The sequence below is a fragment of the Micropterus salmoides genome, unplaced genomic scaffold (genome assembly GCF_014851395.1).
Source record: "Micropterus salmoides isolate LMB-PRFRI ecotype aquatic unplaced genomic scaffold, ASM1485139v1 Ms_hic_scaffold_6, whole genome shotgun sequence".
Classification (NCBI taxonomy): Eukaryota; Metazoa; Chordata; class Actinopteri; order Centrarchiformes; family Centrarchidae; genus Micropterus; species Micropterus salmoides.
Window position 1 is genome coordinate 38,719,144 of NW_024044348.1, and position 17,863 is coordinate 38,737,006.

Sequence of the window (17,863 nt, forward strand, 5' to 3'; positions counted from 1 at the left end):
CCTACCGAGCGACAACCTCCGGGTCTGAAAAGCGAAGCCACTGCAGAAGTGCTAGCTCCACCGCCTTGACCAGAATATGGCCACATCTGCCTAAATGTCAAACTAGAAGCTTCAACAGAAGTCCAGTTATTAAATGAATATGCGATAAGTATTACAAGTAGTGACAGTAGAAGGAACACAAAGTCAAATCAGAGAAATGCTGATATCCATCCTGCAATAGTTTCCAGAGAACTAGTTTTATCGTGGCTCATGCTTTTTCAACGGCCTGCACACACACACACACACACACACACACACACACACACACACACACACACACACACACACACACAGTACTAGGACTGGAGATGATTTTGTAGTTTTTAAGAAAAAAATGCTACAGTTACAAACTACTACAAATCAGGTTTCAACTTGTAAATTCTGCTAATTTCCTCCTGCCCTCATTTAAGGAGTGAACAAGAAAGTTCTGTGTGAAACCTGAAAGTTATTGTTTGGCTAATGATTAACAGGAGTATTTGTGTGTGTTTGTGTGGGTGTGGGTGTGTGTGTGTGTGTGTGTGTGTGTGTCTGTGTGTGACAGTACTCATTGATTTGTTATGCAAGGAATGTCTTTGATGGGGTTTCAGTGTGGAGGAAAAGGCGTGAAAGTCTAATCCTTTCCCACAGGCCTGCCAGCGCCAGCTCAACCAGCAGCAGACAAAGACCCTCAGCACACACACACACTCACACACACACACTACCACACGCCCACATCCACTATGTAACACATACAACAGCCTGCTGTTGTATGTGTTACACCATGCTCACACTATTTTTTTAATCCATGTGCCTATCTTTGTCTACTGATATTTTCACTTGATACACACACACACACACACACACGCACACACATTCTCCTACAGTGTGTAGTCCACTTCAACTGCTATACTAAAAGTATGTAGTGAATATGGTGTAAAAATAAATATTTTATTTTGTTAACAGGATTCTTACTTTGTTCAGCCTGTTAAAGGCAATTGAGAAAAAGCTGACAACATCCAAAATAAAGGAACAGTCTGGCTTGGGTTTGTATTATAAAGTAAATACTACTAATTTTATGTCTGTGATAGTCTGACTGCTGAGTACAGTCTTATAACCAATTGAAACAACGGCCAAAAAGATGAAAATAAGAATAATAACAATAATAAGGAGAAGAACTTTATTTGTATAGCCCTTTTTCAAACAACTTTACAGCAATCAATGCAAAAGATACACAATTGCAACAAAAATGAGTATCACACACAGTGGTGAATATATAAAACATAAAACAAGTCAATGTACAACTGATGAAACAATAAATTACGCAACACACAGTGGTTTATAATTAGATCCAAGCTGGAATGAAAGTGAACGAAGGAGCACTTTTAAGAACCGACCATAGTGGACACTGCACGGTGGGTTTGTGTGCTAACATGGCAGTTTGCAGTGAAACTGAAAAGGCGGGGGCTGCTTGCTGTCCAACACTGAACCAACTCACACTTATTTGACATGCGATTAACTATTCTGGGCCTGTCACAGGTAAGTGTTTGTGGTCTGAGAGCAGGGAGAGACATTACTGCGCAGACCACATCAAACACAGAGAGAAGTATTTCCAGGATCCATTCAGCTGGATGGGGGTGCATTGAGGGGGGGGGGGGGGGGGGGCTGGGACAACATACTGTCTGCTCCTCCTGGCTGCTGCACTTACAGTTGTGTGAAGGAGAACTCTGGGATTGAGGATGTTGATTGTTTGCTCCTGTTTTGCTCACATTTTCAGTAGCTTTGTCTCTATCCAACGGCAGCATAAGTGCCCAGTGAAACCAGGGCCTAGCAAGCCGACAACTTTGCTGACACATCCAAACATAAAAGATGTGCGAGACATAACAATATTAGTGACTAGCCCAACAGAAAGAATACCATCTCGGCTACTATCTGACAGCCTTTTATTTCAGGAAGCGCTCCCTCATCAACGTCCTCTTCGGTCTTGTTGTTTCTGCCATTGGCTATCGTTATGTCCAAAGAGGCTGCTGAGCCCGGGGCCCCTCTCAACCAGCAGCATAATGTTGCTTCTAATGTGGCAAGCTAACCAACAAAGCTAGACAGCAACCAACGCAAGAGCACTTGCAGTAATGTTGCAGAGTCCGAGTGTGTTAAATAGTAAGTTTGCTAACATCAACAGTCTGTGAAACATCTGGCAGATTTTGCTCGAGTCAACAACTCTGCTAACACAGGCAAACATCAAGTAAGCTTAACAACATAAAGCCTGATTTATACTTCTGCGTCGAATCGACAGTGTAGTCTGATGTGCACCTCCTCAAAAATGTAACTACAGACACAGCAAGCAGCTAATAAGCTAGTACTGACTAGTTAGATGTCAGGAAAACGATACACAAATCACAAATTATAGTCATGAAATCCAGAAAAGGCCAGACTTAACACTTCAATGCACCCCCAATAAAAGTCTAATACCTTTGCAGCATGCACATACACAAAGTAACCTGTTAAGTCAATGAACCTAGTGAAACACAACATGGAGTATAACACTTATTGTGTTATATTTTTTGCCATGTCATTTTGCTCTGTGGGCCCCCCCTGGTGGCCAAAGCAGCCCCTTAGTTCCCTTCTTCCTTGTGTTGGCTCAAGAAGGGCTGAATGATATTCTACCCCAAAAATCATCTTACGATTATTTTGAGAGACATTGCGATATGAGTCACGATTTTAATGGCAATGAAAACTTTTGCATTCCGCTTTCACTGAAAAAAATCTAAAAATTAGGATAGTGATTGTTGCTGGAGTCTGCACCAAACAAGCAAGTTCCCTGTTTTTCCAGTATCACCAATATTCCCACAGAGCATCTTCAGACATCCACAATTAGTAAAAGTAAGGCACAAGTGAATTTCTGTTTTCATAACTTTCAACAAATCCAATGAAAAGACTAAAACCAAAAATGAATGAATCTACTATTAAGTATTGTGTGTGTATCAAAGCCTCAAGGTCCACTTTCAGCTTTTTCTACAGTGATTTCTACTTGAAGTGATTCTACACATCTCACAGTCTTCATCGTCAGCACATAGTGTTCACTGGTCAGACAGAGGCGTCACTTTTCATCATTATCACGACACCTAAGGAACTTCAACAACTCCATATGAAGAGAAGGCCCATGAGATGCAGTACAAAGCTCTGGAAAATGCTAATAGCTGACTGAAGATGACTTTTTTTTAACGGTTCACAATGTCTGTATCCATACTGATCATTAATAAATATGTTCCAACCCGTATACATATTATCTGAATGTGCATAATATCTTATCCAACTGAATGAAATCTAAACTTTGTGTTCACTCAGACGACACCATGTGTCTGCTGTTCTCCATGGAGGCCCTTCTCCTCCTTCCTCCTCCCCCTCATGGAGCTGTTGGTGTGCTTGTGGTGAAATCTGATGCCACCATTTCATTCAGAGGGCTCTTCTGCTGCCGGCCGGCCGGTCGGCTGCATTTGTCACCACTGCTTTTCATGTCACCACTCACCACCTGCTCCCCACATTCCTCTACATTCTCTCAAAGGCTGTGGTCCCTCCTCCTCTCTCTGCTGCTCTTCCTCCTCATCTTTCTCCTCCTCCTCCTCCTTCCTCCTCTGATTATTATTCCTCTAACTCTGTACCCTTTCTCCTCCTCCTCCTCCTCCTCTCCACTTTACTGCGGCTATAATCAATTCATTCCTTTTCTCTTTCTTGGGGTTCTTCATTTGATAATTGCACACTCTGTCTGCCTTTGATTTTTCTGACTTTAAGAGGGTACAAGTCGTACTAAAACACTCATCTGAATGCAGCCTCTCTCACTGGGCCCCTGTCACCCCTCCACCCCCTTCTCCACCCTGCCTCCCTCTTTCTCTTCTCTCTGTTTGCCTTCAGAAGCTGCCGACCAGAAGACAGCATTCACCTGCTGCCTGACACTGCATAAACCAGCTGCTACTGTACCCCCCCACCCACAACACACACACACACACCACACACACACACACACACACACACACACACACAAACACACACACACACACACACACACACACACACACACACACACACACACACACACAGTCCTGTTGGGTTATTGTCAGTGGGAGTTTGGACATGGAATAGAAAGTGGGCTGGCTGACAAAGGCTGAAAAAGTCCCTTTGGTCCTCCCTGGTGCCTCCTGATGCCATTGTTGTTCATGTTGTTGAGGTTGTGTGGACCCAGCAGCAGCATGTACACACTCTGTACATACACTGTTCACAGCAGAGGTTGGTGACCTGGTTTACCCAGAGAGAGGTAAAGTAGTTTAAAGGGTAACTGGTATTTTTCAATCTGGACCATATTTTCCCGTGTGTCACTGCTAATGTGACTAATTGGGACAACTTTTTTTTTTTAATTACTCCAGTATTGAGTTAGCGTATGGCAGCCAGTAGCAGCGAAACAGGTTCAGATTGTTAAGTAGTAATTTCACCTCTCTGGTTTACCGCTGCATCAATCGCAGCGGTAAGTTTGTGTTAAAGAAACTAACCAACTTAAAATTAATAGTAAAATTACTGTTTTTATCAATGGAATCTGGTGGCTTTGATGAGAGCGATACAGCGACTGTTTCTGGTTAAATAAAAATGACCCTATCTCTGTAGGTATGCTTTCCAAAATGTTGTCAGACAAAAATCTGAGCCTGTCGGTGACAAAAACATGCACTTTAGTTACTTTGATGGGGCGCAATTGCCTGCAAGAATTACATTGCAGCTCTGTTTTGTTGCTGCCGACTACAGCGTGTTCGCTCAATACTGGACCAATTTTTAGTTTTGTCCCGATTAGTCACATAGAGAGAAGATGTGTGTGAAAAATACTGAAGTTATCCTTTAACATCAGTAGACAGACCCAGTCTAACAGCTGTTGGCCTGTATGTAGTTCAGTCCAAGATAGAGCAGTGCAAGGTCTGCTACTGTAGCACATCACAGCATAGCTAACACAGCGGGGCTTTAGGACAATGTAGGGCACCCGTGCTGAACTTCGAAAACAGACTAGGAGTGCATCATAACCAGGCAATCGATCCATAGAGGATGCCATGAAAAAAATCTGTGATTTGACAACTGTGATTTTTTCCACGGTGGAAATGAGGACCTCTATTCAACATAAAGACGGGTTTACCTTCCATATGTAAGCTGCAGGGGCCATACGTGTTCATTGGCCCTTTATTTATACTTACACAAATTTCTGTTTGTTCACTGTTTGGTGCAAAGATATTGCATTTGAAGATATTCAGGTTCACACTATTTACTTTGTAGTTTACATTTTTTCTGCAAGACCAACTTTTATTTTTATTTTTCATTTTTGTAGCCTCCTGGGATCAGGAGCAGCGTCACCATTATCCAGCTCTGCTGCAGCTCTCTGGCTCGGCCTGACCCCGCTGTGGTTAGGGGGGTGCCGAGATTATACCCATGCTAGCATATATACTTACTACTGTGTGGTCCTGGGCCAATCTGTCAGCACTTCATATTACTAGAATATATACAGCGATTGCTATCCAGTACTAATCTTTGCTATAATATAAGCTGGTAGGAACCAATTTCATGTGTCCAGCATCAAGGTGCGTGCCCTATAAATTACACTCTTCTTACCACAAATTGCATCTAAATGCAGCTATGAAACTATACAGTATAGATGGAGAAATATTACATTTTTTAACACCCAAAAAATGTGATCATCTTTTACCATAACCACCATCTTTTATGACCTTAATAAAGTGGCTTTAGATGCTTTTTCAGTGAACAGTATTCCTTATTAGTTATACCCAAATTATAAATCACAGACAGTGGTGTCTGAAAGTAATGTTTCATTTAATAAAGTCTATTGACAAAATGTTTTACAGAAATTGCACATCTTATAAATGAAAACTTTGGCCGTGTAGCTTTTATAAGTCATTCCAAGTTGTTTAGTCATATGCGCTGCTTGTGTATGTGCTATGTATCATAGGCAGGTTTATAGAATCCCCAAACTCCTTAGAGCATGAGGTGCCATGGTAGCTCATCATTTCCAATCAAAAGTGTAAGTTAGGTTGAACAAAGCTCAGCTGGAATCAGAGTGACAGCACTGCCCTCTAGTGGCTAGTTGTACAACAATAATTTGATCCTTCCAACAAGTATAGTCTTCCTTTGATTTATTTACCAGGGACAATATGCTAATTTGCATCTATAGTCCCTGTTCCTGTCTGTGGAACCAGTCTGATTTTATGCTTCTGTGCCACATACCTCCATTGTTATCCAACAATAAAAGAAAAAATAGACACAAAACACAAACATAAATACAATACAATGTTGTGGATGAATATTCCTTTTTGCAACAAGGGCTGCAGCCTACAATTACTGAGACTGTTCATGGTTTGGTCCTGAAAATGTCAGAACAGTAAAAAAAATACCAAACGTGCTTGCTTTGTCTGCCCAAAGATACTCACATTTAACAAACTGACTTTAATGATTATTCAATTATCAAAATAGTTGATTCATTTTGTGACCATCAATTAAACAAGAAACAAAACATTGGAGCTGAAGAGGTATGTTTAGCTGTATGCAACACCCTGCCATGTTGTGACGGTTTGACTGGCTGCCACCAGTTACTGAAGTAGCAAAACCACAAAAACCAAACATTCCACACGTTGAAGGTAGAGGTGGGTTTAAATTTAACTACGGTGTGCACTCAGCTGTCAGTTTATTAGGTACACCTGGCTGTAGTTATCTGTATAAATGTACTGGATTATACTGACAGGTGTGCCCATTATTATTTTGTCCACCATTTATAGTTCCCATTTACAATTCAACAGCGGCACAAACCTGATCCCACAGGTGAATCAACACCTGCCATTCCACAGGACTGTTGGATTAGGCCGCTTTAGTGTTAACAAGGTGTCCCTAATAAACTGGACACTGTATATTGTGTGTTTGATCTGTAACCATGCGTCATTTTCTCTCAAGGATCAATCTTCATCAAAATCTTTTTCTGCAACAGACAGCAGTCCAATAAATGCTGTGGTGTTAGAAACACCGTGTAATAGAGGAGCACAGAGAAGCCGAAAGTGAAAGTTACTTGAGACACTTATTTACTTTCCACCATGAGTTGCTTCCATTATTTAGTCACAGTCAAACCTCCCAAAGAAAACAGACACCTTACAGCAAATCATGGTCCAACACTTTATTTAGACGTCTTCTGCTGTAGTCGTGGATTGTTCTGTTATGTAAAACCTTCAGCGTTGACTTACAGTCTATAACTACTACCTTGATTTTTTAAGTCCGCTGCACACTGAATCATTGCAACAAGTCCAATCTTTTTCCACAGTCAAACAATAAAAAAAAAAAGACTCTTCTTTCTCCTTCTCACAGTTTCTGGACTCTTGCTGGAGCAAAGTTCCAGACTGCAAATTCAACAGTGAAGAGTGACTGCATTCATCCCTCAGACTTACACAGTTCATTGAGGGCCGTGGACTCTCCTACATGTGCCCTACAGCCCTACCCACCAGAATGTGAAGGCAAAGACTGTCAAACTGATGCAGTCACTGCTTCACACTCCAAACCCTCCGAGGAATCCACTGCAGACCAATCACTTGCTTCCTGTGAGACTGACATCTGCTGGCTGACAGCAGCTCAGCGTCCCTCTCTTCTGTCCAGGACGCCTCTATCATCATCATCATCATCATCATCATCATCATCATCATCATCATCATCATCATCATCATCATCTGGAGATTCAGAAAGAAGTCCCTTCAGAAGTTTTGATGTAATCCTTGAAGTCAGTGGGGACACTCAGCATAGAGCAGACCTGGACAATACCAGATAGGGGTTAGCTGGTGTGTTCTGGCAGCACTTAGAGCCCAACACACAATCACTGTAGTAATGCAAGGAAAACAGATTGAAGCGTAAAAATACTGTGTAGCCAGCAGAAAACAAAGAGTAGCTGTTCTGTCAGGAGCGTGTGAGACGACTGAAGCGCCACAACCCTTTAGTCTAGACGTGCGACATCTACCCAGAACATGGTGTCTGCAGGTAAACATAAAGCTAATACCTCTTACTTGCTGTCTGATCAGGACCAATTTAAGGACTTACCTACATACAGCGTGTACCTGCTGTGACATTTTGCTCCATCAATGTTACGTGTAACTATTTACCGTAAGGTAGAACAGCAATGCAGCTCATTAAGTAGCAGCATAATAAATGTAAACATGTTTGCAGAAGCAAATAATATGCACATCAGTATGAAAGGTAACCAGAAATATTGGCAGATTTATCTGCATGTTTAATCAGCATAGGGATAAGCACTGGTTCTGATTAAAATAAATATTTATAAAGTAAACAATTAAGATTTTCATGCTGAATTCAAGCCCACACTAATTCATATTTGAATATGTGATTGACTTCTGAACTGCAGACACCTTGTTAACTTGGTGTGCCTTAAATAATTCAAAAGGTCAAGAGGGTATCTGCAGGTTTCGGGAAGACATATGCTGCCAGGAATGGACTAAAGACCATTAAACTACAATTCCCACCCGCAGTTTTATGCCTCTGCCAGCCAGTCAAGTTGTAGTTCACATCCCTGTCTGTCCAGACTCATAATATATGTAGTGATGAATGAAGGATGACCATAGGCACGCTCCAATTTGCTGTTGGCAGTCACGTGATTCCGATGACGCTCAACAGAATAAGGCAGGAAGTGAAAGGCAGAATGGACATGATGGAGGAAAGCCATTGCTGTGCTGCTTATTGTTTACTCATTGTGTCGTCCCAGTCAACATGTGACATCTGGAATCACCCAATTCATTCTCAAATTATGGCTAAAAACCTATTTTGAGGTCACAATGACCTGTCACCTGATGTGTCACCTATTCAGTGTGTTCACTGTGAAATATGGTCACATGTTCCCCCTTCTGTTCCTGAGTTATGGGGTTCAAAAATGGAAGACAAAAGGGCTTTTCCAGGACATTATGATGCCACAGTTAAGTTGACCTTTAAACACCAAATTCTAATCAGTTCATCCCTGAGTCCAGTAGACGACATTTGAAGACATTCTCTCAGGGCGATCCTGCGATATCGCGTTCACGAGATTTGGACAGATGGACAACCCAAAAACATAATGCCTCTGGCATCGGCTAACTGATAAGCTGTCCACTGAAAAGCCATAAAGACATAGTTGCACAATATGACAATTCATATTAAAAAATAATATTAGGGCTAGGGCTGTGCGACAAGACGACATCTACATTTTGACGATAGAAAAACATCTATCTTTCATAACTACCCTCTATTGTTTACTTCGTTGTGTCACAACTTCCATACTACACACAATATTTTTGCAAGGGGACGGCGCTTTGCACGGTTTGCACCCCGGTGAAGTTAGTTTTACGTTGGAATTTCGACAGACGTCTGCCAAATATCCAAGGTGAAACTAATATCCAAATTGAAACTAACCTCAACGCGGACATGCCGGTGTATTTCATTAAATTTACAAACAATGTTCTGTATCGCGATACGGATTATTAGCCTAATTAGGGCTGATGTAAGCTGCCAGGGGTTTGTATGGCTCGGCTTTTCGCTCCCTCATAACGCTGTGCCTTAGCTTACAGAACCAGTGTTTTAATGGAGAACAATGGAGTGTGTTTGACAGCTCCAGGTCCGAGGAAATCATCATTTGTGCGAAATGGGACATTTGCACAAAACCTGCTAAATAGGCATGGTACCATCAATAGCGCTATGTTTAAATTTTGACCCAGATTTTTAAAAATGGCAGCCCACAAAACCACGCCGTGGTCAACTGACAAGTGCAGGCGTTCTTCTGATTGTTTGCCAATGCGCTGAAGATGATGTCGCTGCAGTGTCACGCAAAGTCGCCATGACAAGCAGCTAAGAATCCCACCTCCATTGCTATTTGCAGCGGAAAATGAAATCAAGAAACGTACCTAGTACCAAAAGTGAGTCGGGTGGAGCCGTGCTGTACCACGCAGTGGAAATGAGGCTAAATACCTCAACCAGCCCGGGTCCTTCAGACTGAACTGAGATATCCTTCACTATTACCAATTTCCAGTAAATCCAGTACCTGTCTGAACTTGGCACGAAGTCTGTCCATGTCCTCCTGTAGCTTTTCAGACTGTGGATCATCATGAGGGGAGTTTTGGATCAAACCCAGGACAGCCTCCAGTGCTTTCACACGCTTTCTGACAGCACACACAGCCACAACAAAATGATCAAACTGGACCCCCCCTGTCCACCAACATATGATCAGCACACAGACAGTCATATGATCACAGTTTCAAACTATCAATCCTTTATCTGCGCTCCAAGAACCCACTTGGCTGGATGAGAATTAACAGGATCATTTTAGCCTGGATTCATTCGTTGATGAACAACAGGGCTCAGTACTGTGGGGGTCTTGTCCCTGCTCACTGCTTTTAGTCATTTGAACTGAAGCAAAAGAAATTAAAATCATGTGTGTTATAAGAAACTGTTAGCATCCCCCAGCACAGCGCTGATGAGAAAATTGGAGGAAGATCTTGTTTGAGGAGACCGTACCTGGATTTGACATCTGTATTATGTTGGAGGAGACATTTCCAAGTGATGGCAAACCCATGATAGAAGGAAATCTGTAGGGTGTTAGAGGGGAAGAGTCAGCACTTCTCACTGTAGCAGCACAGCTCAATTCACACAGGAAGGACCAGTCTAACTGACTGCGTCCCTGACCTAATGGCAACAGGAGGGCCACAGAGAGTGCTGGCCCAGGTTCATCACTTATACAGAGGTCATGTCATGTTCTGTGCACTTTACACTTAAAACTGCAAGGCAGACAAAAGCAGAGCAGACCAGTACTAACAGTACACCACCGGGCCCCCCGGCCACGCTCACTGCGCAGACTCACCTCAGTGGACAGCTTGGCCCCGTGACAGGCTCCGTGTCTGCGACCATCCTGCAGTCCTCGGCGGGTCCCTTTCTCAAATCCCTCCCGGTAGCCCTCCCCTCGGAACCTGAAAAACAATCTTTCAGCGTCATTCCGTGATTGTCGCTCATTTCCCACATAAATAAAGAATAGTCCCTTGACGTTACGTGACGCTGGTTAGTTTACAAGCAACGTAAAGCTTAACATTTGGCTGGCGTTAGGTGGACATATAGCCTGAAGAGGACGGCGGAGGCATTAACCTTACTGTTATCGAACTCTCCTCCGCTTTGTGTTTCGGGCGTTTGCCCAATTGACAAACCAGCAGGAGCTTTAACCTACCAGGTAACGTTAGGCACGTGCCCCGGTCCACAAGACAACACTCAACTGCCAGAACCTCACCTTTCATCCGCCATGACAATACTGTCAAATAGGTCGTCATTTCCACACCCGCCAGCCATCTCCACCTAACTTAGAAGCGTATTAAAAACGCTTTTCAGAACGTTTAGGCAGCCGTGGGAGCCAGTTGTTTTGTTCAGCACAGACTTCACAGGTCGCTAAACCGCTGACTGTGGGGTTCCCATCAGTTTCCAGCAGCAGACTCTGCTTCCTCCATCAGCCGCGCAGTGCTGCCCCCTGCGAGTCTGGAGGTGAACACCGTTTCTGCATCCGGTCATGCAGTGTAGCTTCCTGTCACTGAGGTAAAATGACTGTTTTTATCAATGGAGTCTGGTAGCTTTGACGAGAGCGCTACTGACTGCTCCTGGTTAAACAAAAGAATCTTCCTCTTTAAAAAGAGCTTTATCTCTGTAGGATCCTTTCCATAATGTTGTCAGACACTAAAAACAAGCTGAGCCTGTCAGTGGCAGAAACAAGGTTGAACAATACCAAAATTACCCTCTAATGTGAAGTGTTGAAGAATTTTTCAGATTTAAACCTCCAGTTTAAAGTGTTTCTCTCATCATCAAAACTAGGACAACCTAACAGGGTATGTCATGATATTTGTCACATTTCCTGTCAAACAAACAAAGTAGCCTACAGGACACTATGGCCCCTGAAAAAACCAGTCCACCACACTATAGTGCCAAATAGGCCTGCAGGCCAGGAGGTTTCATGTGGCTCTGGAAAACTTTAAAAGAGATGTTGAAAAAGCAGATTGAATCAAATTCACTTCAAATATACTAATACAATACACAAAACACGACTGAAAATGATCTGTCAACATGCCTCATTTTGAGGACAGTAGAATTAGGTTCCACCCATGACACACATGGAAATGATGAGGACTAACTCATTTTGTGAGGACCGTAACTACAACACACAAGAATGTCACTGATGTGTATTTAAGTGTCAACAACAATATTGCCAAAGCTGCATATAACTTACATACACACTCTCTCTCTTTCATTCTCACTATCATCAAGTCCCACTGCTTCTTTCAAACTCATCCACCTCCATCTTCTCTATCCCACATACCCACACAATCCACTGAGCCACATGACGTTGCAAAGTATTTGTTGTTTTCATGCAAATGAGCAACCACATACATACACATGAAGGAGAGATCAATAAAACTTCAAAGTCATTGCTAACACAAGTGGTATAATACAGTACACATCAGTGCTCTTTACTGCAATGACTTCACATATACCATCAGGATGACCATTTTAATAATCTTCCAAACTGTCGCAATTTTATTTTTGTGTTGCTTTCTCTGTGCTGGAGATATTTTATGAACTTGATGGTTAGATCCAGTTTGTTATCCACACAAGTCTCGCCGATGTCCGCCTGAGATCATATGTCAGCATTAAATGTAAGCCTATTGCTCGGAAATAGCCCAGCCAGCGTGCAGCAGTGTGTTTACAGAAAACAGCTGATGGAGGTAGCCTAAGCTAAATACTGTGTCCGAAGTTGTTGTTTTAAGTTTTCATCAGGAAGTTTTTACACGGAGCCGAAGTCGGTCTCCTCCTCTCCAAAAGAAGCAGAACAGCTGATTACAGCAGGTAATAAAGCTTGTTAAACATCCCATTCCTCTGACGCTCAGGCGACACAGACAAGTGCTGCAGCTGGTTTGGTCTGGTCTCATAAAACATCCTCAGCATTGTCTAGCAGATGTTGAAGGACCTCAGCCTCCTCAGAAAATAGAGATGGCTTTGGACCCTTTCTGTAAAGGGCCTGAATGTTCTGTCCAGTTTATTGTCAATGTGCACTTCCAGGTATCTGTAGTCCTCCACAATGTCCACACTGACCCCCTGGATGGAAACAGGGGTCACTGGTGCCTTGGCTCTCCTTAGATCCACAACCAGCTCCTTAGTCTTTGTCATGTTGAACTGTAGATGGTTCTGCTCGCACCATGTGACAAAAGCTGCGTTTCGACCAAAGGAACTATACCCCGGAACTAGGAACTCACTGCGTTTCCACCGGAAGGACCGGGGTCTAAATGTAGTTCTGGGGTCTTCATTTTACCCCCCAAAAAGTCCCTGCTAGTAGTACTTTCCGAAAGTACCGGTACTTTGGGGTGGGTGGGGCTTGCCATGCAGTGAAATTCTGAATGGGCGAGTACTGTAGAGGCTTTAACTGGAGAATGTCGGCTGGTTTTCTACTACTGCTCCTTTCTTTCCCACCATTGTTGCAAACCAATAAATCACAATCAACAGTCAGATAGCACACACGTCTTGCCGGTGTCCGCCTGAGATCGTACGTCTGCATTAAATGTATTGCTCGCTGCAGTAGTGTGTTTACGGCGAACAGCTGATGGAGTTACACTAAATACATGGTCCTGAGTTGTTGTTTTAAGTTTTCATCAGTCAGGAAGTTTTTACACAGAGCCAAAGTTGGTCTCCTCTTCTCAAAAACAAGCGGAACAGCTGATTACAGAAGGTAATAAAGCTCGTTAAACATCCCGTTCCTCTGACGCAGGCGGACACAGATGTCAGTCCTGCAGCTGGTCTGCAGCTCCTGTCGGTTGGAAATGTTGTAATAACCTTCCAAACTGTCGCGATTTTATTTTTGTGTTGCTTTCTCTCAAACTTTATGTGTGTCTCTCCATTATAGTCCCACATAAAAAAGCTGTTTTTGTCATGCAAAGCCTATAGATTTTCATTATATTCCAATCACATCTGATTTTCATTTACTAATTTTGCTCATGGATAGAGGGTACAAATAAGGATGCCTGTGCATCGCTGTGTACGGCGTACAGGCCTACAGCCTACGTCGGCTGGTTAATTTGCCTAATCTTCGCAGGTCTTTAGACCACGGTGGAAACGCACACAACATTAGTTGTAACATTTTAGTTCCTTGAAAAGAGATCTGAGGACTAAAAAGTCCCCAGTACTTTTGGTCAAAAAGCCATGAAAGTCCCCCACCAATCGTAGCAGAGTCATCAGAAAACTTCTGAAGATGGCAGGACTCTGTGTGGTAGTTGAAGTCCGTGGTGTAGATGGTAAAGAGGAAGGGAGACCACATACTGTGGTCTGCCAGTCAGGTAGTCAACAATCCAGGACACGAGGGGGGCATCCACCTCTCAGCTTCTCACCCAGCAGGGCCGAGCGGATGGTGTTGAAAGCACTGGAGAAGTCAAAAAACATGATCCCACAGTGATGATGGCGTCCTCAACTCCCAGTCGGGGCTGGTAGGCGAACTGGAGTGGAAAGGTCTGACAATGGGCCACAGCTGTTCCAGAACCAGTCTCTCCAGGGTCTTCATAATGTGGGGGGTCAGTGTCACAGGTCTGTAGTCCTTGGAGCCACTAGGACGTGTTGTCTTTGGTACAGGAACGAGGCAAGATGTCTTCCACAGCACAGGGACCCTTTGAAGACTCAGGCTCAGGTTGGAGGTGTTTGAGGACAGACAGCGGCTCAGTTAGTGGGGGGATGGGCGGGAGCCATTGAGTCAGAGCTGTTAAAGAACAGATTAAGTTTGTTGGCCCTGTCCAAGCTGCCTTCAACTCCTCTGCTGCCAGTGATGTTCCTCATGCCGCTCCAGACCTCCCTCATGTTGTTCTGCTGGAGTTTACGCTCCAGCTTCCTCCTGTACTTCTCCTTAGCCTCCCTGATCTTCACCTTCAGGTCCCCCTGAATGACCTCCTCCCTATTGCCGTCTCTGAAAGCCCTCGTCTTAGCATTTAGGATGTTCTTGATGTCCTTTGTTACCCACGGTTTGTTGTTTGGCTAACAATGGACAGTTTTTGCTGGGACAGTCCAGTCTGGGGTTCAGCAATGGCTGAAGGTGGATGACGTTAAAAGTCGATGTCGGGTTGGCAGAGGGCGGAATGTAAACAGCAACAGCGATGGCATGTGAAATTTCCGCTGTTAGCTCGTCCATCTTATTAGCCAGTGACCTCACATTGCCCATGATGAGAGAGGGGAGACACAGCTTAAATCTCCTCCAGATCTCAGTGGGGATGTCTGTGGGCCTATTCGCCATGCCAGTGCAGTCAGCTGGTTCCGGGTGTACACAAAGCGGCCATGTAGTTGCTGCACAACGGTGCCGTGATTTAATTTAAGAATCAAATTCACAGCTAAAAAACTCTCTTAACTTGCATGATTAGAGCGAGTGTAGCACGTGAGGTAGAAAAAAGAAAGTTAAAAAGTTAGAAAATAAGATGATGAACGGGAGCAACTGCAACAGGCTACATGCACGGTTGGTGCATGCGAACTAATTGCATTGTTATGCGCAAAATTGAATAATGAATTCTATTAAATTTAAATGTACTGCTATATACAGAAAAGTGCAATACATGTGGTTTGCAAGCGGGCGTGTTCCCATGAAACTGTTGTGGTGGTGCTCCCCTCAGGCACACGCCCGCCCGCTGCCCAAGTTGAATTGTCTTGAACTTATTGTACGAGATGCAAAGGCACGCCAAGAGATTCTTCCCAAGATGCCTTGCCAGAGAAGATATCAGGTGTGATGTGATTGAGAAAATGTGGCCAAATGCAGAAGGCCGGGCAGATCAGAATATGACTTTTTTTCTTCTGTGGCATATTCTGTTGAATATTTGGGATTGTCTCATACTGCAATATAATACTGTACTTTTTGTCCTGTTGCAAATAGAGCCTTTACTGCAACAATCCTGTCTCTGTCTTCTCTCTTTTTTTTTTATAGCTACTTAAGCTACTCTAAGATGGGTCATTCATCTTTTGTATTGAAATTCTGCAGCAAAGGAAACAAAATGCATGCATTTACCAAACTCACCGAAACAAAAATTTAGAGAGGCTTCAAACGACACTGCAGTGCAAAGCATGATCTATCTATCAATACAATCAGAAGAAGAAGAAGCAGACCTGACATATATTAAATAATGCAGTTTCTGTAATTCCACCTAATGTTAGTGTTTTTATGACATTGGGCTATGATTGACTAAATGTTGAAGAGAACATGTTAGTGTTTTGGAAGAATTATTTGATTTGGGACATGTTTGCTGTGTTTTGGTAGATATAGTGTACTGTGTCAGTGTATTATTGTATTTTGAAAATTAGTGTTGGAGTTTAGTTTACAATGTGCGATTTTGAGCAAGTTAACTGTTGTGCCAGTGGTGTGTTGTAGGTGTGTTAAGAGTTCAGGAAAATTGTTAAAAGTATTGAAAAAATTGTCATAGCAATAGTGAAAAACTGTAACTTTAGTTAAATAGGCTACAGCTGTGTTGTGCACAGAAACTATTGCCATGGTTACGACCCATATTGCCTCCCTGTCTGTTCACATGGGGAGTGTAGAGCGACCTCCCGGGGCCAAGCGACTATGCCCTAAGACCGAAATCTTCCCCAGTACTAATCAGCCTGCAGTGTGTAGCTCTCCACTTCACTCTGGCGTCTGATCACTTGTCTTGCTTTTGTTTATCTACTTCTCCCACACGCTGCATCCAGCATAGTCTGCTGAAGCCTCCCTCCACTGCTTGTTTGGATGGCTGATTTGCAGGCCCGCCCCTCCTGTGACCCATGGTCTGTCTGTGTATTCAGATCCAGTGAGCAACGGACTTTCAAAATAATAATAATAATAAAAACTATAATTGTTTCCATTAATAAACCCTAGTTTTTGTAGGCTACAAGGGAAGAAATGTCCATGAAAATTTCTTTAGCTCACAGTGGCATCTTCAGACTGTTTTGTCTGACCAACAGTGTAAAATCCCAGTAAGTTCAGTTGATGGTCACACAAGACAAAGAAGAGCTGCAAATCCTCACATTTGATGGAGCTGGAACAAGAGAATACGTACTAAATACTAAAAATAATGAAACAATGATTTGATCATCAAAATAATAGCTGATTATTTTTTGTTTGATCAAGTAATTGGTTAATCAATGAATCATTTAAGCTTTACAATGAAGCCACAGCAGCACAAGATCTGGGAATTTCAAAACCCAGGAGGTTATCTTTTAGCTTAAACCTGTCCTTAGAACAGCAGAGGGCGCTATAAGACAAGCGGAGAGAGGAAAGGAGCTTTCTCCAGTGGCTGAACTAACCTGTCTGCAGACTTCTATCCTGTCAGAGAGTCCTCTGAAAAGAAAGCTAAAGGCAAACATGAGCAGCTTTGGATGGTTATCACTGCTGCTGATAGGCCTTTGAAAACAAATAGTCCAAAACAGTTCTAAGTCCAGTAGTGTTTTATATTGATGCTACCAGGAAAGAGGAGTTGTTAGGTCACCAAACCCCCACGTAATGCTGTTTTCTCCCTAACACCTGGGAAAACACAGCTGGAGATTTTGGATATGATCATCACCAGCATTAACAAAGATTAATGATTTAGTTCTACAAACATTTCTCTGAGGCAAAGTCTCGCTGGTCCCTCAGTAGGTGGAGACACGTACACCAGACCAGAGAGGAAAAAGCTAACGTCTGCACGTGCTCATTTTTGTTCACTGTTAACTGTCCTCCACAAACCTTCTAAGGTTATGAAAGACAAAATGAATTCACTGGCAGTTTTTTCTT

The 17,863-nt window shown here is 43.0% G+C and overlaps 1 protein-coding gene across 5 annotated transcripts; it reads right to left on the reverse strand.

The window, feature by feature from the left end:
- Positions 1-7,204: 7,204 nt before the first annotated feature.
- On the reverse strand, positions 7,205-11,567 carry lto1 (LTO1 maturation factor of ABCE1). 5 transcript variants are annotated; one of them, XM_038701900.1, is made up of 6 exons: positions 11,345-11,567; positions 10,928-11,033; positions 10,585-10,655; positions 10,112-10,229; positions 7,765-7,843; positions 7,205-7,716 (listed from the first exon to the last, which is right to left on the reverse strand). In XM_038701900.1, the coding sequence occupies exons 1-5, from the start codon at positions 11,401-11,403 to the stop codon at positions 7,772-7,774; spliced, it is 426 nt and encodes a 141-aa protein (XP_038557828.1). In that variant the 5' UTR covers positions 11,404-11,567; the 3' UTR covers positions 7,205-7,716; positions 7,765-7,771. The 5 variants fall into 5 exon arrangements, with proteins under 5 accessions (XP_038557828.1, XP_038557827.1, XP_038557826.1 ...); XM_038701899.1 differs by having other exon boundaries at positions 7,205-7,728; positions 11,345-11,566; XM_038701898.1 differs by having other exon boundaries at positions 7,205-7,713; positions 7,750-7,843; positions 11,345-11,566.
- Between the last annotated feature and the right edge of the window lie 6,296 nt (positions 11,568-17,863).